This window comes from Sciurus carolinensis, chromosome 5 (assembly GCF_902686445.1).
Source record: "Sciurus carolinensis chromosome 5, mSciCar1.2, whole genome shotgun sequence".
Classification (NCBI taxonomy): Eukaryota; Metazoa; Chordata; class Mammalia; order Rodentia; family Sciuridae; genus Sciurus; species Sciurus carolinensis.
This window is the reverse complement of record NC_062217.1, coordinates 125,833,292-125,855,863: the sequence shown is the minus strand read 5'-3', so window position 1 is coordinate 125,855,863 and position 22,572 is coordinate 125,833,292. Positions and strand designations below refer to the sequence as shown.

General features: G+C 41.9%; 2 protein-coding genes across 5 annotated transcripts in view; one reads left to right on the top strand and one right to left on the bottom strand.

The window, feature by feature from the left end:
* Dusp29 (dual specificity phosphatase 29) overlaps positions 1-5,369 on the top strand; it is a 39,233-nt gene extending 33,864 nt beyond the window's left edge. The window contains exon 4 of the mRNA XM_047551979.1: positions 533-5,369. Within this exon, the coding sequence (XP_047407935.1) occupies positions 533-762 (230 nt within the window). The 3' untranslated portion in view covers positions 763-5,369. The remainder of the gene's footprint in view (positions 1-532) is intronic.
* A 496-nt stretch (positions 5,370-5,865) lies between these two features.
* The window catches only part of Kat6b (lysine acetyltransferase 6B), a 183,500-nt gene continuing 166,793 nt past the window's right edge, over positions 5,866-22,572 (bottom strand). For all 4 annotated transcript variants that reach the window (XM_047552586.1, XM_047552585.1, XM_047552587.1 and 1 more), the window contains exons 14-18: positions 16,247-16,478; positions 15,813-15,972; positions 14,872-15,222; positions 12,007-12,298; positions 5,866-9,654 (exon numbers count right to left, since the gene is read on the bottom strand). In XM_047552586.1, coding sequence (XP_047408542.1) covers positions 7,112-9,654; positions 12,007-12,298; positions 14,872-15,222; positions 15,813-15,972; positions 16,247-16,478 — 3,578 coding nt within the window. In that variant the 3' untranslated portion in view covers positions 5,866-7,111. The remainder of the gene's footprint in view (positions 9,655-12,006; positions 12,299-14,871; positions 15,223-15,812; positions 15,973-16,246; positions 16,479-22,572) is intronic.

Here is a 22,572-nt window from a genome sequence, read left to right as displayed (position 1 = left end):
CACTTAGAGGTATTTAGGCAGGTGAGAGCCTTAATTTCACTTCCCTCTTCCCCTTCCTTACTGAGGCAACAATATAAATAAACATCTTTTGTTTATTTATTTATTTGTTTAGTACTGGGGATTGAACCCAGAGGTGCTTTACCACTGTCCTAAGTCCTAAGTCCCCAGTCCTTTTTATTTTTTATTTTGTGACAGGATCTCACTAAGTTGCTCAAGCTGGCTTATGAACTTGCAATCCTTATCCCTCAGCCTTCCTAGTCACTGGGATTACAGGCGTGCACCACAGTGCCCAGCAACTAATGCCGTTTATTGAGTTTTAATAGGTGTCAAAGAGCATACAAAGTGCATTATGTAAAATTGCCTTCACAAAGAAACAAAAAAAGAGATAGTTTCCCCAAGCAGATGAGGAGCTGTGGGTGAAGGTGGGCGAGCCAATCAGAACTGAGCAGGCCTCCCTGGCCTCATGCAAGTCCTTCTCCACGGGCCAGCCACCCCTTCAGTGTGGGTTTTCTTCTCCCCACTCCATCTGCAGATAAGATCCTGGTTCACTGCGCCATGGGTCGCAGCCGGTCAGCAACCCTGGTCCTGGCCTACCTAATGATCCACAGGAACATGACTCTGGTGGATGCCATCCAACAAGTGGCCAAGAACCGCTGCGTCCTACCCAATCGGGGCTTTCTGAAGCAACTTCGAGAACTGGACAAGCAGCTGGTACAGCAGAGGCGACAGGCCCAGCGTGGGGACATCCCGGAGGAGCCATAGGGTCCTCTTCGTCATCAAACACTGACTCTTGGGATGGAGGATGAAAGGCTGAAATGGCACTGTCCTGTGACTTTAGTCACAGAGAAGGGACAGTGAAACCAAAGCTTGACTTCTTCATAATAATCTTATTAAACTTCCCAGTGTGTGCTGAGAGCAGGGAGGCTTCAGAGCCGCCTCCTGGCAGAGTCCAGGCCTCAGCCCCGTGGGGGGAGACTGGCGCCCGGCTCAATTGGTTGCAGATGAGAGCACCGTTCTGCACAGTCTCCTGTGATTTTTTTTTTTTTTTTAAGATGGAAACAGAAAAGGATTTTAAAATGTGTGGGAATTGTGTTGTGATTAAATGTTTGGCTTTGTCTGAACGAAAAGTTACATTCTTATAAAAAATAATTTTAAAATAGAACTTGATTTTCTATAAACACAGAAAAGTGCCTGTGCAGCTGTTACAGGAGAGCTTTCACAGGTATCAGGGAAGGGGGTGCACCCGCATTCTTTACCCATGGAATCCCCAGGTCACCATCCTCGGATGCTGCTGGCCTGGCAGGGGTAGGGAGTGGGGTCCTAAGCCCCTTAGAGCCCCTTGCCCTTGGCTTCCTGCCTGCCTCAGGGAGCCAGGGCTCTTCTGAATGGTGGCCAGAACTGCCACTACTCAGACAAATTCAATAAATTGTGGCAAATTTGGACAAGCAAGAGTTTGGCTTTATAATCTTGCACAAAATGAGGGAAAGGATGACACTTCCCAGCAGACCAGGATCCTGCCTCTAGTCAGAGCAGCTGGGACTGGGTTGTTTTCAGCCCCACCAGGAAGTATTTATAAAGGGGTCTGCTGTGGCATGGGAGGATGGGGCAGCCAGTGGGGCTCAGGGCTGAGGTCAGCTCTCACAGCTAAGCCGCTCACTGTGAGCATGTGTGCTCTGTTCTTGAGAAAACAGTAGCAGCACCAAGTGGGTAGTGGTGACTTCTGGAGCCAGGAACCTGAACCAGACTGAACCCAAAGAGAGATGCTGGGGGTGAAGATACTAGCAGTCAAGGACCAGAAATGGAAACCACCTGGAAAAAGCCAAGAGCATGAGTCCTCCCGGGAAACAATGAAAAAGGGTCAGGTCTCCAGTTTGGTTGTGATTCTCAATAGAATAAAAGAGGGAGTTCTTGCTAGAGGGAGGTAAGAGTCCAGGGAATCAGCAGCTGGATAAAGCCACCCAACAGTCTCCCTATGACCTCAGGGAAGTTGTGTCCTGGGCCCTTATACCAGGACTTGGTTCCTCAGGACTGCCCTGGTTCTGCTCTGGGAGGGTCACCTTGGCCCAAGAGAAGTCTGGTCCTCAGATTAACATGCACATGAAGGGGATTCCCCTGAGAAGTCCCCTCCCGGCCACCATGTTAAAACCCTGAAACATTGCAAGGGAATTGCAAAGCAAAAAGGCAAAGCTGAAATGGAAATATGTTTAGTAAACTGATCTTGGCGGGTAAGATTGAAAAGATGGGATGTTCCCTCTGAAATTGGGACAGGGCTAAATGGGACAGGGGTTAGGCTGGATCAGCCACAACTCTTGTGATTGTGAGGGAGAGAACAGTGTTGTAGGGGCATAATGACCAAGGGTGATGGAATTGCTTGACAACTCAGGTTGGAGTGTAATGGGAGCCATGTATGGGCTCTTGGGAAAGAGATGCAGACCTAAAGACTCATAGTGATCTCTACCTGGGTTTTCCTATCACGGCATTCCAATGGCTGCTCTCTGAACAGTTTTCTCTTAGGTCTGATCTATTCCATGCCCAGACACAAATCATTACTTCTATTTTAATGAACTATTTACATTTAAATGAATTCCCTTTAGGGAGGATGTGTTTTCTTGAGCATCTACCACCCTTGTATCTCCCTGTATGCCACCATCTCTTTGTAAAGCTAAGTCCTGCTGATGGCAGAAGCAGCAGAGAACTTAACACTAGAGGGTCTGACTCTTCTGGTGACTCCTGAAAGCCAGAGATAGAAGAAAGTTTTTCCAATAGTGTTTCACATCTTCACAAGTAAAATGTTCATTCGATCCACAAATATTTGTTGAGAATGTACTACATGCCAACAGTTGCATTATAATGGAGGCCAAAAATAAAAACAAGTGTGGGTTGTAATAGAAATACAATAAGGGAGATGGGTGCTAAGGTGGGCAGCAATAGGAAGCATGGGGAGAGCAACCTACTTTAGAAGCCGAGTGGTGAAGGGCAACCTCTCTGACAAGTAAGCTTAGGCTTGAAGTCAGCACACCCTTCCAAGGTGGAGGGAGCACTCTAGGCTGAGGAACTGCAGGTCAGGTGACAGGGGAGTGCAAGGAAAGGGGTAGAGAGGTTAGGTTTTATTCCCAGTGCAAAGAAAAACCACTGACAGATTTTAAGCAGGGAAATGGTGTGAGCTCTTTCAAGATCACTCCAGAAAAAATCACTTTGGCCGAAGTGTGGAGAATGGGTTACAGGAAATTGAGAAGGGAGACCAGAAGATCAGTTAGGGGGGTGTTACAGGAAAGGGGAAGGTGGTCTGGACTGATGATGCCAGGATTTGCGTTCAAGATTATTTTGGAATTATGCGGGAAGAGGGGAGGACTTGCTGAGAGGAGAGAAATGAAGGTCAGCGAACTGGGTATGACTTCAGTATGGCATGTCCATAAGACACAGAAAGGTGTCCCGTCATTTGATCAGGACTCTAGAGCTCAGAGGAGTGTGCACAATTGGAGATACAAATACAGTGAAGGGGTAGAACCTGAAGTCACCATACTAGATAAGGACACCAAGAGGATGCTTCAGGCCAGAGTGTTGCAGAACATGAACATTTGCAGCCGGGCCTAGGTGGAATCTGGGAATGGGAACAAAGAAGGTAGCAGGCGTCAGGGGAGCCTGGGCACAGACACTGAAGGCACTGCTGGGTAACACAACGGTACTTACACTGTCAGTATATCAGGCTGACTGCAGAGCAAGGCTTGCTTGCAACAACAAAGGAACCTATATTTATATAGCACTTAACAGTTTTTACAGCATCGTGTATTCATTAGTTAAGCCTTTAAACCAGAGAGGTGACGAGTTAGAGCCTTTTCCCGGGATACAGTATTTTAGGAGAAAGAGTTGTGATTTGGGAATCCTGGGTTTGTTTCAGCTTACAAATTTTAGCTGGGTGAGTTCAGGCAATTAGGTTAGCTTCTTTGAGCCTTGATTTCCTGATCTGTAAATGAAAATGACCACCCCATTTCCCACACAGGGTGAGCATGTGGATCAGGCAGAAGGGCTGTTGGTGAAAGCTTTTTGTGACAATGTTGTGAGTCGTTATTTCTAAAACACCATGTTGGTGAAAAAGGCCAAAGTCCGAGGCCCATGTACCTAGGGTGGTGTCATGAAAGTAGGTTGGCAACAGACGTTAGACTTTCATGAAATAAATGAACAAGAACACATTACTGGTTTTTAAAGATGTGGCCTGTGAATGAATCCCAACCTAATGGGGAGTGTATTCAGTTGTGATGAATCCAAGTCCAAGTCCTGTTTTCCAGGATCTGTGGTGTCACATTCAGATCTGAATTTTCCAGCGAGTGGGTGGGTGAGGAGACAGCAAATTGCTCTGCAGCCATCCCAGCTGTGCAATTTCTCTCCTATGCTAAACCTTTCTGACCCCTCAAGAATGTTGGAACTTGGGGCTCAAAGACAGCTCCCAGACGTGACTGTGCCAGTCTCTGTGAGACACAAGGTGTCTCTAGTGCTGGTCTTGATCTGGTGTGGCAGGTTTGGGGCAGTGACTGGGATTTGTCCACAAGCTAGCTAGAGGGCTGTGGGGCAGGCAGGAGTGGGCACATTGGCGCTCCACATTCCACAAACCCAACAGTGTAATCAGCAAAGGGAACACAGGGGAGTCTCCAGGGTCCCCCAAAACTTAAAGCAATAGGAAAGAGACTGAAATCATGACAGTTTCAAGGTGGGGCCTGTGGGAGTCCTGAGGCTTCCCAGGCTCAGGCAGCCTCATGCCTGATGGGTGGCCATTTCTGACCTGCTACAACCATGGATTCATACAAGCCACACACGGCCCAGTTGGGTGGATGGGAAGTCAACTTTTGCCACAGCAGCCCTTGCAGAAGCATCTTCCTGGAAGCTCTCCCTCCTACAGGCATTGCCCACTTTGCAGGTGTGGAAGGAAGGGACTCGAGGGAAAATTGTGGATGTTAAACCCAGTATGACTGCAACTAACTGAAAGAAAATGATGATGCAGATGAGAGCACAAGGCCTGGCTCGCCAGGCATCCTCCCTCCACACGGACCCTTTATCCTGGTGTGCGCACTCTGTCCTACCTTTTCAGGGTTTTATTTTGAGATCATTTTAAGGTTTGTATCTAGAATATGTGTAACACATAATTATTATGTGCTGAAACAACAGTAGTGACTTGCTTAGTGGAGAGTTATGAACACATATTTCTAGACTTAGTGCTTGAGTAATGTTTAAACTTTCATGCAAAACTTTCTCTGAATGCCATTAAATAATGTTTGTGAATATTTTCCCCCTTGGTCTGACCTTTTAGACTAAAGAAAACATACAATCAATCATTCACAACAGAGCAAAACTTTCACACTTAAAGGAAATAAATTTTCAAACATACACCAAATTGGGTGTTTTGGTATTAATCTTCATAAAAATGAAGCTTTCTATCATGGTACTAGGCCCTGAGGGGAGTTTATACAGACTGTACAAACGAAGCAGCTGGATATTTGGGACATTTGTGCAGGATCTCTTTGCAAATGAAGATCAAAGTCAAAAAGAAAAAAACAAATTCACTTTATTTTAAAGACAATGATTGGCATACAGAAGGTATGCACTAGCATAAAATAAACTTTCATGAAAAGCATTAAAATCCATTATAAATTAATTTATTAAATAGGTATTTGGTATATGTGATGGTTTTATTAGATATTACTTTTATTTATTGCCAACCCCTCCCCCAAAGTCAAAACAAATCAGAAAATCTCATAACTCCAATTTACACTAAATAATTTATTTTCCCAAAATGTGTATGTGTTCTGAGATGTGACACATGATACAGTTCAATTGGTCATTCTCTATCAATCATAATATGACAGGACACAAGAGGCTAAAAATGGCTCATCATAATTTATTTTATGTTAAAATGTACAGCTTTTTTTGTTTGTTTTTGTTTTTTGTTTTTTTTTGAAGTAACTGACTAAAAAGATAACAGATAAATACAAGAGTGTCGCTGGCTCCTATTTTATACAAGGATTACGCCTCTCCTGCTTGGCCCTTACTGTCACCCTGTACAGGTACAAAGGCTACAAAAAAGGAAGCAATATAAACAGACACAAATAACTTTTTTGCTTTTTTTACATGCGATTTGTAAGCTTAGTTTGAGCTATTCACAAGCTACTTCTCTATTTTTCCTTAAAAAATAACTCCAATATTTTATAAAGATAGAAAAATCTACAGATGGAATGAAAATGTAAAGTTAGAGGCATTTCCATAAAATAGCAACTTTACACCAAATTCACTATTTTTTTAAATTCTGCCAAGTATTTGGACATATATGAAATGTTTCAAAACCTGACAGATAAACACTGAGATATGCTTCATTCAATAAACAGAAGTCTGCATTTATAAAACAGAAAGCTGCCTTTTTCCCCAAAGAAATCTGTCACCAAAATGGAAAAGGGTCTCAACTTTACACCAAACATTTAGCAATAAAACCCTCTTGACTAACCAAATGGGAATAGCTTTTATAGCTCTTTACAGTTTTATAATTAACAAAAATATAGTTTTTTTTAAACCCTCAAATTAGGGCACCCTAATCAAGGCAAAAAACTTAAGAAATGGCTTACTGTTAGCACAACACTTGTACAGTACTACAAAATGCACTGTCACTAACAAAGACATTAGCGGCATGCTGAAGTGTCACCTTAAACAAAATATACAATAACTGAAATGCTAAAGGCATTTACATGGAGTGGACAGGGAAGAAAAAAAAGCTCTAGGTTCAATATTAAAACAGATAATCTGGGGGCTTGATATCCACATTGTTTAATGGAAGCAGGCACAACCAGTGGCTGCCTCCAATTGTAGTCCAGAGAGGCCTTCCTTCGCAGAGAATGTCATATAAAAGTAACAGAAACAAAGGTACCAAAAAAGAAAAAGGAAAAAAAGAAAAACAACTTGTATAAGGCTTTCTGCTGCATACAGCTTTTTTTTTTTTTAAATAAATGGTGCCAACAAATATTTTTGCATTCACACCAATTGCTGGTTTTGAAATCGTACTCTTCAAAGGTATTTGTGCAGATCAATCCAATAGTGACACCCAGTGGGTCTCATGGACTGCCCAAGTTGTCTACCTTCTCATGTAGGACCCATTGAGAGATTGTTTGGACATGCCTGTGTTCATGTAGCCGTGATGTCCAGGGGCTGTGTACATCATGTTACTGTGGGGCGGGGTCTGCATTGGCTGCTGGGCATATGGCTGGGTTCCCATCATGCCCATCTGCATCTGCATAGGGTACTGGGGAGTTTGATTCATGTAGCCATGATTGCTGTGGTAGCCACTGTTCATCATTGGCTGGGACATGCTGTACCCATTCATGGCATTGAGAGTGTTCATGTTCATGTTCACAGAATTGACATTGTAGGCTGGGGCTGGCATCAGGTTCACACTCATGTTCATGCCTCTTTGCATTGTTAAAGTTCGTGCAGGACCCTGCATGGCTACAGTCTGGGAGCGCCCATAGATTTGTGACTGATGGGTGGCAGCGGCTGGTGACAGAGATGCCGACTTGGTTCTCATGGAGACGTGGCCCTTGCTGGCAATCTGGGTTTGCAGTCTTTGGCTGTGGGAAATGCCAATATTTGAAGCAGCCATGTTCCGCTGCAAAAGAGGCGGTGGCAGATTCATTGGAGGAGGAGTCAGGTTAGGGGGTGGGGTCATGGTAGCTTGTGCTTGGGGTCCCCCAGGGACGGAGTGTGGAGACTGAGAAAGCTGAACAAGCCCTGTGTTACTTAATGGTGTGGACAAAGAGGCACTGTTTGCATAGGAAGTCACAGCAGCGGAATGGCTGTAAGGCAATGAATGATCAATAAGTGTATTAGTTAACTGCTGCAGTTTGGCAAGGCTGAAGGTGGCAGATGGCTGTGGGTAGTGCCCAGCCCCAAAATCACTTTGACCCATTCGCTCATATAAGCCAATGTTGGCGTTGCCTGTCTCGGGGATGTCAGCCAGCTGCATCGGTGGGGTGAAGTTAGCAGCCATGCTACACTGAGCCAGCTGCTGGCTGCTGCTCGGAGGCCTCTCCACCACACAGCCTTGGGGAGACTTGACGCTGCAGGTTGGGGGAGAGCTGATGCTGGTTTGCTGCAGCATGCTGCAGCTCCCGCTGATGTTGGACATCTGCTGGGTGACGGCACAGCTGCTCTGTGTCAGATTGCTAGAGGTGAGGTTGCTATAGGAGCAGCTGTTCTGAGAAGAGCCGTTTCCACAAATGCTGCCACCCATAGTAGAGTCATAACTGCTTGGATTTTCATAGTTCTCCGTTGTGCTCTCAATACTGCCCAGGTCACTAAATCCACTATCCACAACTTGCTGTGAGTGATCTGAAACTGATGGGACATCCATCATTGGACTGGTTTCCATGTTCTGCAGAGATGGTACTGAGATGGCACTCTGATCTGGGCTGATCTGAGCATAGCTGCTCTCTAGGGCAGGAACACTTGGACTATTGACAGAACGGACTGACTGGCCAGGATGGGAATGAACTGATGACACTGGGCTACTGTGATCTGACTGTTGGCAATCGTCCAGTGTAGCAGCAATTTGTGGACTTTGGTCTGCATGGGTGTAGTTCTGTAGGCTTCTGCAGGCCTCTTGAGTCTCAGCACAATCCTGAAAGGTGTCGTCCTGTTCCCTGTTCTCCTGGGTTAAGGACTGAACTGCCTGAACAGTCTCCGAGTCGATTTCCATGGTGGCTGTGTTTCCCTCTTTGAACTCAGAATCTACTTCATTATTCTTTTGGTCCTGCTTCTGTGTCTGTTCCTCTGGGGGCTCCTCATCAGACTCAGGTGCATTTTCAGTATCCCCAGCAAGCTCTTTAGGCTCAGTGTTACACGAAGCTGCAAGGTCAACGCCACACTCCATCAGGACCTCTGGATTTGAATGACTAGGTTGGACACTAAGGTCTAAAAAAGCCTCCTGGTTTTCCAGCACTTCTTTGAAGGTTTCCCTTGGGAGTTCTTCCTTCTCCACTGCGGCAGACTCCATGTGACTGTCATCTTCATCATCTGCATCATGATCCTCGTTGTGAGATGGCTCTTCATCCTCCTCTTCTTCCTCTTCATGATCATCCAAATGCACAGTGTCTTCTTTATCCATGGAGATTCCTGGTTCCTCTTTTTCCTGACTTTTAGCACTATCCTGGTCTTTTCCTACAGTTTCTTCTTCCTCCTCCTCCTCTTCTTCCTCTTCCTCCTCCTCCTCCTCTTCTTCCTCCTCCTCTTCCTCAGGTTTGATGAGGTCCTCATCTGGCTTTTCACCTGGTGATTTATTTGGACTTACAGGTGCACATATTTCTTCCTTTCTGTTTCCATCCCGAGGCAGCAGGGTTTCCACAGTCTCCCTCACCTCTTCCCCAATCCCGATGGGCATGGGACTAATTTTGTCTTCCAAAATCTCCTTCTGCTCTTCCACTGTGACCTGCTCCTCAGGTTCCATGGGTGTTTCTGGTGGGGTATACAGATTCAGTTTAAATCCAGTCTTCCTCTCTTTGTTTTGCCTCCACTTAGAAAGACCACGCTTTGTTCCTTTTGGCCATACTTGTTTGCACTTTAGAGGTTCAGGATTGTCTTTGCTCCCTTCTTTCAAGTTATTTGCATCATCGTCTATTTTGTCTTAGTAAAGAGACAGAAAGGGGAAGGAAGACAAGCAAATTTTTAGAAATCATAGCCATGGACAACTTGAATTCATTCCTCTAAATTCATTAACCAGCAGTGCTTTCAATTTAGCATTTTAAGAGTTGATGGTCAAGATAATCAAGACTAATGTAGAATAATATTGTTGCATAAACCAAGTAAATAACCTAGGCCTGGGAAAACATTCGAGTTTAACAAACAAGACATTCTATGATGCAAAAGCCTCAAGTTCCACAACATTAAAAAAAAAAAAAAATGAACTTGAACATTTAGAAATTAGGAAATTCTAGGGAAAGGAATTAATGCTAGCTTATATCCAAATCATCACTGCACTAGAAAAATAACTGCTATATCTATCCTGAGGAAATAAACTTTTGTGGATATTTACTCAATTTAAAGGATCTCAGATGACGTTATTTAATTTTCGTTGAATGTTTCCTCTGGCATAAAAATAAACTGTGTATCTCTGAAACAAATGAATAAATAACTAGATTCACAAAACACAAATGCATCTGTAAATCATCATTTTTAGGATTATCTTTTTTATTTTTCCCTTTGGCAGTATAAGGGATTGAACCCAGAGGCTTTCTGCACATGCTCTGAGCTAAATCCACAGTCCTTTTTAAAGTTCTATATTGAGACAGAGTCTCACTAAGTTGCCCGGCTAGCCTGGAACTTGTGATCCTCTGGCCTCTGCTTCCCGAATAGCTGGGATTACGGATGTGTGTCACCACACCTGGCTTAGGATCATCATTTCTGCAAGCTACAACCTGCAATATAATGACCATGAAATTACTGAATATTGAAAATATAGGTATTCTTCTTATCACTAACTCTGTCCACATTGTATTTTGGATCAGTTTACTGCTCAACAGGAAGATTTAAATTGTAAAAACAATTAGAAACACACTGTGATTGCAAAGTTCATTTCAGTTCAGTTAACCTTATTTTTCTGTACCTATGTGCACATGTGAATATAAATAAATAAATGTTTACATAAATATAAGTGAACAAATACATGAATATATTTACACATACATAATTATAAATAAATATATAAAACACCCAAGTCTTAACCTCTTTAAAGACCACACTAGTCCCCTAAAATAAATAGCCAATTTAAGGGGAAAGCTCTAGAAGGAGCAACTAGAAATGCTATTTTCGGCCAGATATGGTGGTGCACTCTTCCAGCTACTAAGGATACCGAGGCAGGAGGATAGAAAGTTTGAGGCCAGCCTTGTCAACATAGCAAGATCTTATCTCAAAAAAAAAAAAAAAAAAAAAAAAAAAAAAAAAGAGCTGAGAAGGTAGCTCAGTGGCAGAACAGCCTTGAATTCAATCCTCAGTACTCCTTTAATCCCCTCTCCTCCAAAAGACAAAACAAAACAAAACAAAAAATCAACATCACCAACAATAAAAAACAAAACTATCAAACACATTTTGGAGAACACAAATAAGATCTAATAAATGAGGAAAAGAGATCCTTTGTGTCAGAATGGAGTGATTTCTAATTCAATCAGTGCATGGCAGGGTAAGCTCTAGCTCATTTTTGTAAGAGGAGAACTACATATAAACTTACCTGCCAGTATTACATTGAAAATGGCCAGTTGAAAAGAACATAAATGTCATGTAGGATGATCTTCCAGAAGTGCCAAGTACCAGGCCTAAGTTCATGTTCATATTATTTCCTTTCTATCCACAATGGCAGATACAGCCATGTCAATGGCCACAGAATCCACATTCTTACTCTACATGCTACTGATCCTACCATCAAGGACAATTCACTGGTAGTTTGGTAAGTTTTTTTAGAGCATGGGGAAGGGATACCCCCTGTCAACTTAAAAGGAAGAACAATTTCCTGATTTCTATATTATCCTATATTATCAAAGCTAATATTGATGGTGTGGGTAAATTCATATGTTTCTTGATCATAGTATCCTCAGATACTATTGATGATTACAATGTCTCACTAGTTTACTAATAAGTGTTTTCTAGGAAAGGAACTATTCTCATTAAATTCTCACACTGATAATAATATACACTTTGATTTCCAAAACATTAAGCGAAGAAGAGTACATAATAGAATCAAGGAAATGCAGGGTGTTTCTTATTAACAGACTTCAAATTTTTGAAGCTGAGCTAATTTCTGGGAAGACAAACCCACCTAGAGGAACATTCTGGTCTTAGGAGTTGTTTAACATAAAATCCCACTGCAGGGAGAAAGGACAGATGAGCACTTATTTCAGGTGTGCTGGCATGACCTCCCAGATGCCTTTGGTATCAAGTCAGACTGACAGTCATAGGGTAACATTTTTATAACCCTCTACTTACTTCTACACGGGTCAGCATTCTTAAAGCAATGATTGTCTTTTCCTTCCTCTTCCTCTGTTTGTCTTTTCTTCCCAGGTTGGTGTGGGAATGCTTTTCTCAGGACTGGCTTCCTGCCATCTTCCTCCACTTCGATCTCACAGGTAGGCTCCAGCTGCGGCATTGGCCTCTCTTCATCTGAGTTGTCAAAGGGTTCATTCAGTACTTCTGTCGTCTCAGAAATGGTCTCGGTTGTTACACTGCTGTTGATCCTTCTGCGTTTACGACCCCTTTTCTTCTTTAGTACAAAAGGCCTCTGAAATTAATTCCAAACATAATACATAAGAGCTCATGAGAAATTAAATGGTTGTGTCGATATGCAGCAAACATGTATTGAAAATGCGCCTGAGAATCTTACACGTAAAGACTTCTGTAAATGCCTTTTGTACTTAACCTTCCATTTGATGTTTAACATCCCTCTCGGGCTCCAACTACAGAGGCAAGTGTTTTCCAAATAAAACAGTTGTTTACTCAAGCAGATGCTTTGAGAGGGCACATCCTAGCAGCTTGACTGTATATTTTAAAAGCTAAGCTTTGCTTTTCTAGCATGTATTTTCCAAGTGGTACTTGCTGGCTTCAATATCCTAGACATCATAGATCTTTGTAGGGCACCATGGACCCCAATGTTTCTATAAATGTTGCAATAATTAACTAGCCATTGAATCATTCATTTAATGCTTGGAAACCCACTACATGCAAAACACTATGGAAAACATGATGGTATACAACAGTGGCTTACTTGTCCCATTTTACAGGACTTCAGGAACTACAAAAGGGGAGGAAGGAAAGGGTACTTAAAGAAAGTATTACTCTCCTGCTTAAAAAGCCCACAAGGGGGGGCTGGAGTTGTGGCTCAGTGGTAGAGCACTTGCCTAGAATGTGTGAGGCACTGGGTTCGATTCTCAGCACCACATATAAATAAAAGAATAAAATAAAGATCTATCAACATCTAAAAAAATATTTAAAAAAAAAAAAAAAAAAAAAGCCCACAAGGTTGTGTATTGGTAGTTACTAAACAAATGATAATTCTGCTAAAAATTTTAATATGAAAGGCAGCTAAAGAAGATAGATTTGTATTATCCAGGGCTGGGGAGATAGTTCAGCTGGTAGAGGGCTTGCCTCGAAAGCACAAGGCCCTGAGTTCAATCCCCAGTACTGCAAAAAAAAAAAAAAAAAAAAAAAAAAAAAAAAGAAGATTTGTATTCTCCATATAAGATATAAAAATATTTCTTCTATTTGTACTAAAGGTTGGCACAAATGACTCCAAGATCATAAAAAAATGTTTTCCAACTAAAAGTATTTAATAATACAAATTAAATCAAGGAATAACAGGTAGATTTGCTGTTAAAGTGTACTCTGTCAATAATGAGCCCCCAAATTGTTGGAAATAAACTATAAAGAAGGGTTCACTAAATTTGGTTAAAAGCCACCTTCTAGAGCTAGGAGCATAGCTCAATGGCATAGCTCTTGCCTATCACGTGCAAGAACCTGAGTTTAATCCCCAGTATAAAAAAATAGAAAATCCAACCTTCAGGTAAACTGTATCCAAAAATTCCTGTCTTACATTATTAATGCTCTGAATGTTCTTGACAAACACACATAGGCCTGTTAATCATACTATAGTTTAACATTTGTAGTTATTGATACCACCCCCACTGGTCTGTCTACCCTCACAAACCACTTGAATTTTCCCAAACACAAGTATAGAAAACATAAAAGAACTGGTTTTCTTAAGGTTGAGTCCATTTATATGGTAGTGGTCCATGTCATGCCTTGGATAATTCTGGGTTTTCATATTTTTAGGACAAGTTTCTCTCATTATGTACATAAGATATGAATGCACTCTCCTTGTAAGAAATTAAAAAATGGGCTAGGATTGTGGCTCAGTGGAAGAGTGCTCGCCTAGCATGTGTGAGGCTCGTCTAGTATGGGTTCAATCCTCAGCATCACATAAAAATAAAGGTATTGTGTCCACCTACTAAAAATTAAATAAAAAAAAAAAAAGGAAATTAAAAAAACATTATTCAGAAGCCTGAAGTCCACTTCATGGGATGTTCCTTTCTACTACCTCCCAACAATTACCCTCCTACCAGTTGCCAGGCTTAGAAGAAAGCACCGATCTGGGAGTTGAGTAGCAAGCTGCTTGACAGATACTATATAGTGGTGACCTTGGCATGGAGCCTTACCTTGTATCCTGTTATCTCTATTTGTTTTGGCTTTACTAACAAAACCTGTCCCCCCTTTATGTCACAGATATTGCTGACAAGCTGGGATAGCAGTTACCTAAAAACAAAATTGATTGTTTACTTTCTATATTTCTGGAAATTAGATGGTATAATTTAGAAAAACCAGTAGGTTACTAAGATATGAGGAATTTCATTAATGTGCCATAAGCCACAAATACAAAAACATCAGCCCAAAGGGCCCAAAAATTCCCTTCTAACAATTCTATGCTGAGAACAAGAGAGAAGCAGTAGCAAGAACACCAGCTTGCAATGACTCTGAAGTTTCTTGGCCACCAGAGGCCTTGAAGGTGGTTGAAGTGCTCTCTGGGGCCCCTTTTCTTTCTCATAACTGGATTCTACTCCTGCAGACCAGTAGGTGGCAGTGACTGCTAGACTAGGAAGCTGGTCGTTCCTGGTTTACTGCCTTAGCACCAGTAGACACAATCATGACTATAAGATAATCGATTACGATATCTGATCAGTGAGACTGTATACACAGAACTACATCTAAAGTAGAAAGTGAAAAAAATAATAACACAATGTTGGCAATGACAAAGATGATTTGACTGAAAGCTGCTCAGACTGAGATCTAAACAGCACATACCTTTCTCTTTATGGCAACTGACTGTGGTTTTGTCAATCGTGGGGGAGAGCTTTGAATATTTTCTTCTTCCTCTTCCTCATCTTCCTCTTCCTCCTCCTCCTCCTCTTCTTCCTCTTCTTCCTCTTCCTCTTCTTCCTCTTCCTCCTCCTCCTCCTCCTCCTCCTCACTGCTCTCTTTAGACAGCTCCATCAATTGCCCTCGTTCCCCTGCTACTGGCCGGCTCTCCGGGGAATGCAAATATTTATTTTTCGATTGTACTTTTGCAGGTGATTGCCTACTGTTAGCTCTAGACGACAGGATTTCTTGTTCCTCCTTTTCCCAGCAGCTAGCTTGCTCCATTAGCCGCTCAGCCTAAGGGGGAGGGTAAAAATGGTGGTTGGTAAGAGGGCAGTTATGCAGCCAGAGCCTCTAAGGATCAATGGCAAAGGGTCTCTAAGTGGATTCTGATCAGGACAGTCAGCCAGCCAAGCAAATTCCAGCTGCATCATCTCAGGACCCTTTGCATCAGTTAGGATAACAAATCAAAGAAGATTGGGTTTCATGGGATATTTAGCAGTATTAATGATGCAGCGAATTGATTTGAGTCCTTTATCACTACATTACATGCTCACTGGCATGGAGCACTTTAAGCAAGTTCATAAACACAAAGAATCGATTGACATTGCAGCCTTGGAGCTCAGCACCAAATCTGATCTGATTACATGCTGTCAGTAGTGAAAAATGCTGCTTTGTGATCAATGATAAATGTTTCATTTTTCATACTCAATTCAATAAAATTATCATGTCTTACCATGCAACCTCAGTTAGGATAAATTAGTGACATATCATTTCACAAGTCCTCTATATTACCAAGCTTTTGACAATGATGTTAATGATTTCTTAGTTTAAGGGAGCTGTAAGATTGAAGTTACACAACTTAGGATGATGAACTCGATCATTACCTCTTTTTCGGCTTCCCGCTCTTCTTCTGAAACTGCAGCATTAGAAATTAAAATTGGGGTCCACCTCAGACTCTCTGGATCAAGTTCATTGGCTCGGGAACAAGTTTTCAGTTTTTCCATGTGGCCCAATATCAACTTTTCCCTTCTAATGATGACAAATCTGTTATGTGATAAGGCAGAACAAAGCACAATCAAAAGATAAAATTTCACTTCACCTTTGCATACTGACACATACTAATGCTAACATTGTGTGAGTTAGGGAAAAAAATCAGGAAAAACATCAATGAAAGAGTACAGTAAATTGAAATACAAACAGCAAAAGGATTATTTCATGATTTCTTTCTCAGAGAAAACTTATGATAATATCACCAAGGAACTTCTCCAGTGTGAGGTGTTTGAGGGATAGTGGTGATACCCAAGGTCTGGGGACTGACCTGCCATCTCTCTTGTCAATCATGTGGAGGTGCTGCAGAGTGGTGGCGATGTCATGTGGGCACATGCCTGTGGCTCTGCTAATTGCCTTGATGCTGATGTGTCGCTCATGGTGGTGGTAGAGGTATTCTAAGATGACGCTCTTCCAATACGCCAGGTAGGAGAGACGGCCCAGATCAGAGAGTGGTTTTTCAGGAGACCCTGCTTGGCCTTCTCTTCTAGAAAGCAAATAGCCTAGGGCAAAAAAAGGCAAATGTCCACTCACTGTGGTGTTTCCACAGCTAGGAACAGGAGCCACCAGAAATAATACAAGTACCAACAAGGAAAAAACATCACACCAGTGAAGTTCATCTTTTTATGTATGTAGTTTCTTTTCAGTTACAGTGATTTGATCCCTAGAAAGTTTATGCTTCTGAATCTTACATAGTGACACTATGAGTCAATTCATGCAGCCAGTGATAGCATTCCAAACACATTGTGACATATTTAACAAAGACTGAAAGTTAAGACTGAAGACATTACTTCTGGTAAGTTTCAACATCTAAGTCTCCTGCCACTTTTAAATTCTTTCAAAACTCAATGTCAGGCGCTTACTCAGAAATCCTGTTGAGGGACCACCCCAAACATTAATGGGCAAGTTTTTTTCCACAGGAAGGACCTAATGACCCTTTGACAGCTGGGTCTTAATAAAAGAGAAGGGCCTCCGTTGACTCAAGAATCTATATTGCCTGTTACGTTTAACTAGCCGGGTGATCTGAAGCTCTGTTTTAGGACTAATAAAAGAATGCCTTTCAAGTCAACTCTGTAACTGACATAGGCTCCACTAGCTCTATTTTCACCTCTTTCATGGAAATTAATTTATAATCCAAACTCAGAATGTTGCCCTAACAAATTAAAAACACACACACAAAACAAACTAACAAAAATAACTCCTTAAACTATTTCATGCATACTCGGAAAATCCCTGAGCCTATTAGCTTTTGAAGGCATTCTACAGCTTTTCTGTGAAGGTTCCTTGGCAAAGCAACTTTGAAATGAGAAAAACTTTAAAACCACTTGAAGGTAATGAATGAAAGCTGGCGGCTGTCGCGGTAATTAAGAGCCACTTATGGAGTAGAGAAGAAATGCTGTAAACTAATGATGTCTACCTTGCTTTAATTATCTATTTCAACAGCCTCACCTTCGTGAACTTCCTAAATTTAAACAAACATCAACCACATACAGTAGGTGGCAGCAATTACAAAATCATGCTGCTCTGTAAACCACCCAAATCTTCAGCATTTCTCTTTATCTACATTTTCAAAATGGCTGCATTCTCAAGAATTCTCTCAATTTTAGTTTTTTTGTTACAAGGAGAAATCAATGGCTCTGATGCATATTGCTGCCTCTCAAAAATCACTGCAAATAATGCAGAAATATGGAACAAGAAATTCAACCTGGACCCCATAGGGGTATAATCACAGCATTTTACATCTTGATAGCTTTAATCTGAATGCCATTAAAAAGAACAGCCATAAATTTAACATTAGGTTTTTCTGAAGTTCTTTGACTTATGTGTCTCTTTAATTCATGTTTAAGTGCAAAGTATTTGATTGAATGCAAACAAGCACCACAATATTTCACAGTCAAACCACTGCGAAGTCATTGGGCTCCAGGCTGAGGCTTTCAACAGCAGTGTCAGGAATGCTAACCCAATGGCTGCTGTGCGGAAGCCAGCCCACATCATGCCCTGTCAACATAGGATAGAGCTCTTTCTCTGTGGCCAGAATACTAAGGGAGCCCAAATCTCAGAACACAGATAATTGGCACATCCGTCACCTGCCTCCTAAGTGCTTGGCCCATGCTGAGAAATGTACTCAGTCAGCTGGAGGTCCCAGCTCTGTACTCCTGGGAGGAAAGAACCATAGAACCATGGATAAGGAACTATCCCCTTTTGTCCATGAGATCCCACAATTAAAAGTCCCCCACAGTGACTGCGGAAGTCCCTAGGCCCTCACTGGTTCTTACCTAAACCCCACAGAAATCCTCCCTTTCAGTTTAGCGGAATGACTTCTGTACAACCAAGAGATTCAGAAGGTGGTCCCCAGACCTCCCTACCTTACACTCCCCACTGCGAAGGGCTACCTTACCCAGGAAGCACGTGTTCTTTGTTCTGTCTTCCCTTCCCACCCTCCTTACTCTGGACTAAGAGGAAAGCAGCCAGGATTCCAAAATAAGCACCCTGCCCCCATTTTACCCAGACGGTCCCGTTTTTCACTGAAGGTTGTACAGGTGTACCTTATCAGGGCCTGAGCTAAATGGGTGAAGCCACTCAAGCTGGCAGGCAACTGGGGTCTTGGGGAACGTTTAGGTACAATCCTTTCAGCACCTGCTGCTCCTACCATGCTAAATGGCTGTCTCCTGAGAAATTCTTTAGACAACAACTGTAGCCTGTGGCTGACACTGCCACCGAAGTCCAGGTGACCAGTCCAGATGAACATGGCATACTGAGTCCATTGGTTTTCCCCAGCAAACACCCTCCTACTTTGCAAACAAGGGTAGGGATGAAGCAGGGAGACTGTCAACACATGCCAAGAGGACATTTTTCTGGGTGCCAGAGAGAAACTGGAAACCCAAACTCCAACCAGAACACATCAGGCGGGTTTTCAGGAATGATGTGCACCAACACTGTGGACCACACAAAGGCCCCTCTTGGATTCATGAGACCCTCAAGGAACTCAAAACTAGTGGGAAGAAAGGACACTTCTGACAAGAGTCATCTGGAAGTCCACAAAGTCTCCTGAAGGAGGAAGCTTTGGGTTTAAATAAATTCCACCAGAACAATCAAAACAACCACAGATATATTTCTTATTCCTTACTAGTTAAGGGAAATCACTTGTAATCTGTTAGTGTACATAGTTTAGAAAAAAAAGGGTGCCGGGTCCACCCTGTTGTGCACTAGGTGGATGGAAGTGAGAATCCAAATGTTACCTGCAGCTGCCTTCACAGCACTACTAACATTCATAATATGGGATTTTAAATAATTTTGTTTCTTCCTACTTTTTCTAGGCCCTTCAGAGAATAATTATGATATAGCTCATTGACAGAATAATTTTTGGTAAGAACATTTTACTTATTGAGTAATTATAGAGGTGTGGTGGTTTAAGTTACAGCTCTTAAATTTAACTTACCAAAAAGATTCCAAATAATTGATCTAAGATGCAGGGAAATAAAAAGCACTTATCTTGGAAGCCGGTGTATTATCCTGAAGCATCTGAAACAAGTACAATACACCCCTGGTGAATAGATTCCCATGGCGCGCTAACACCTCTCCTTAACTCAGGATACGTTCAATCAGAAAACCTCAGCTACCCCTGGGGAAACCTGGCTAATTCAGATGGAAAACAAAGTGATATGTGGGGACAAATCCCAGTAGCTGCAGTATAATTAATCGCTGGTGAAATTATTCCCTTGAACTTGCCTGTGAGCCAGGGGTGCTGGAGAACAGCACTTACTCGTGAGTAGGAGCTTGTAATTGAAAACTGAGTGGTTCATAAACCCCTCACCCACATCAACTATCTTGAAGCTGGCTTCCTTATTTGCTTCACAGGAACTACTTAACCAGGGGAAGGGGAGGTCTGAGTGTTGGTGTCGGAACCACACACTTAATTAAAAAAAGATTATAAAGGTGTCTGTTTGAAGGGACAGAAGAACAATGTGATCTCTCCAAGAAGTAAGCATTTCTAAGCTGTACTGCATGGGACCCAGGTGCACCTCACTTCTGTCAAGGTTGACCTACTTGTCAATTCTCATGTTACCAGCCCTGATCCCTTGAGTTTGAAATGGTTAACTTCCTCCCAGGGGGAGAGAGAGTGAGAAAAAAAATTTTTTTTTAAGTGTAGAGAGTTGCTTTCATGTAGGCAGATCAATTATGATAAGAAAGGAACAATATAGTCAAGGTCAAGATTTGTTTTTGAAGACACAAATCCCCAAATTAATTTAACTTCCAGTATAATAACTGCAAAGTTAATCCTCATTCATATGAAAATTCTGTCCTTTTAAAAGAATGATAGTCAAGATTATAGAGTGGACTAAGAATAGAATACTGTTCTTATGCAAGGCTGTGGATGTGGATAAGGGTCTCCCCTTACAAAGGGGCCACCATTCATCCTTGCATGCCTCCATCATCTACTACCTGAAACCAAGCCATATGAACTTCCTTAAACCCCAAAGTGTAAACTTTGGCAAGCTACTCACTCCCAACTCCCATCTGTCTGGATTATGTGAGTTCAGGGTCGCCAGCTGCTTTTAGGAGAAGATAATCTTCGAGGATTACACACCTTTCATCAGACACCTGTTTAGCTCAGCAAACCCTGTTGAAAGGCCCCATCAGTAGACAGCACTGGGTTTGCAAGCCTGGGAACCGACAACAGGCCAGGGATTTATGGCAGCTCTGGAGTAGAGGAAATCTGATGACTCTAACCATGTAGTTTATGCTTGGAGATGGCAATTCACTGGTCTACGCTCATCTGTTAGTGGTTTCCGGGGGTAAGCACCACTGTGATCAAGAGGATGAATGAACAGCAGGTTAGCAGTTCCAATTCTTGACAGGCTATCTATGTCTCCTTGTTTAAATTTTGCGGTGATTTTGCAATTAGTGCAGAACGAAACTGAGCTGAATAGCAGTGTTCTAAATGATTATGACCTGCCTAAAATCTAATGCTTTCTATTTATTAGAGGACTCATACAGATGTCTCCCTGGTAAAAATGGACATTTTGAAAAAATTCAAATAGTTTTTAAAAGACTGGTTTTAAAACTGGAGACAGCTTTCCCATAATGGGATAGGCCTGGTGTAATTATGTAACAACCTGAATAAATACTTCTTCTCAAGATCCCAAAGTATGTTCTTTAAGACCCATATCATCAGTATCACCCGGAAATCTGCTAGAACTATAAATTCTTAGGCCGTATGTCTGACCTGCTAAATCAGAAACTGTGAGGGAAGGTCCAGCACCTGTGTGTCTACAAGCCCCTCAGGCGATTCTAATGCACACAGTTTGAGGACCACTGCTATAAACCCTGCTGTGGCACTGCTAATTTTGATGAGCATGTGAAGTCAGTAGAGGGTGGGGTGGAACTTGTATCTTACACTGTACAAACAAATCATTCTTGCTAACACATGAATTATGATTTAGTAGGTCTGGGGAGTGTCCCAAAAGCATGTAATTCCAACAAGTTCCTACACCGCAAGCCACACTTGAAGAGCAAGGGTTCTTGGAAATCTTCATCTCAGGACCACGTCACATTTTAAAGTTCTTTATGACTTTGAAGAACTTTTGTTTATAATGGCTATATCTACTGATTTTACTAAGAAATGACAAAAATTTGTTAAACAAAATAGAAGAGAGGCACTGTTTTACATTTTTTAAAATGTCTTCAATGTCTGGCTTAAGACTGGAATGGAATCCAGGGCCCACCATGCACCAGCTGTGTGATATTGTGCTATTTAACCTCTTGGTGGTGGTCCAGTACTCTCATCTGTAACATGTAGATAATAATCACACTTAAAGTCTTAACAATGAAATAAGTTAAACAGTGTTTGACATATTACTGTAGCCCTGTGTCAGCACTAGCTATTATTAATACTTAGCAAATTCAATGAATGAAATCTCAAGGTGATCACCTGGGTGACCAAACACCCTTAATGTAGGGGAATAAAAGAAAATTTGGATGGAAGAAAGAGACAAGAGACAAACTGCTTTATAGAGCCAGATTGAGAAGAGTTACTTCCCATTTCCTAATTTTGCATGAGGTTATCTGAAAACCATCCCATTCCCATGATTAGAAGTTCTTCTATCATGCCATTCCCTCCTCCTCTATTTCTAGTTAACCAACCAAATATAAATTTAACTAATGGAAGAGACCATTAAAAAAAAAAAATTCTGCTTCAGGAATATTCTCAAGAAACTAGTTTAGGACAGTTAGGACAGTTCTGTACCCCAAATTCCCTTTAGCATTTAAGTCCTTAACTTCCAGGACTACCCTTAGGAAATAGTAATCCCTTCAAACTACAAAAACAATGACTGCTTAGGGCTTCTGCAGAACCCAGAAGACAGTCTCAAGACATAGGTAACAAAGGTCCACCTATTCTAAAAGACTCAGATGTCCCTAGGAAAATGGCATAAGCCAGTGAAATGCAGGGAATGGAGTCAGAGGATCTTCAGGGAAAGGCAGCTAGCTATGCTGGGGCACATCCCTGGCTTCTTCTCTAAGCCTTTAATATGTTTCTTCTCAAAGATTCCAACATGTTCCCTGACACTGGAGTGCACTGACCACTGTAGCATTGAG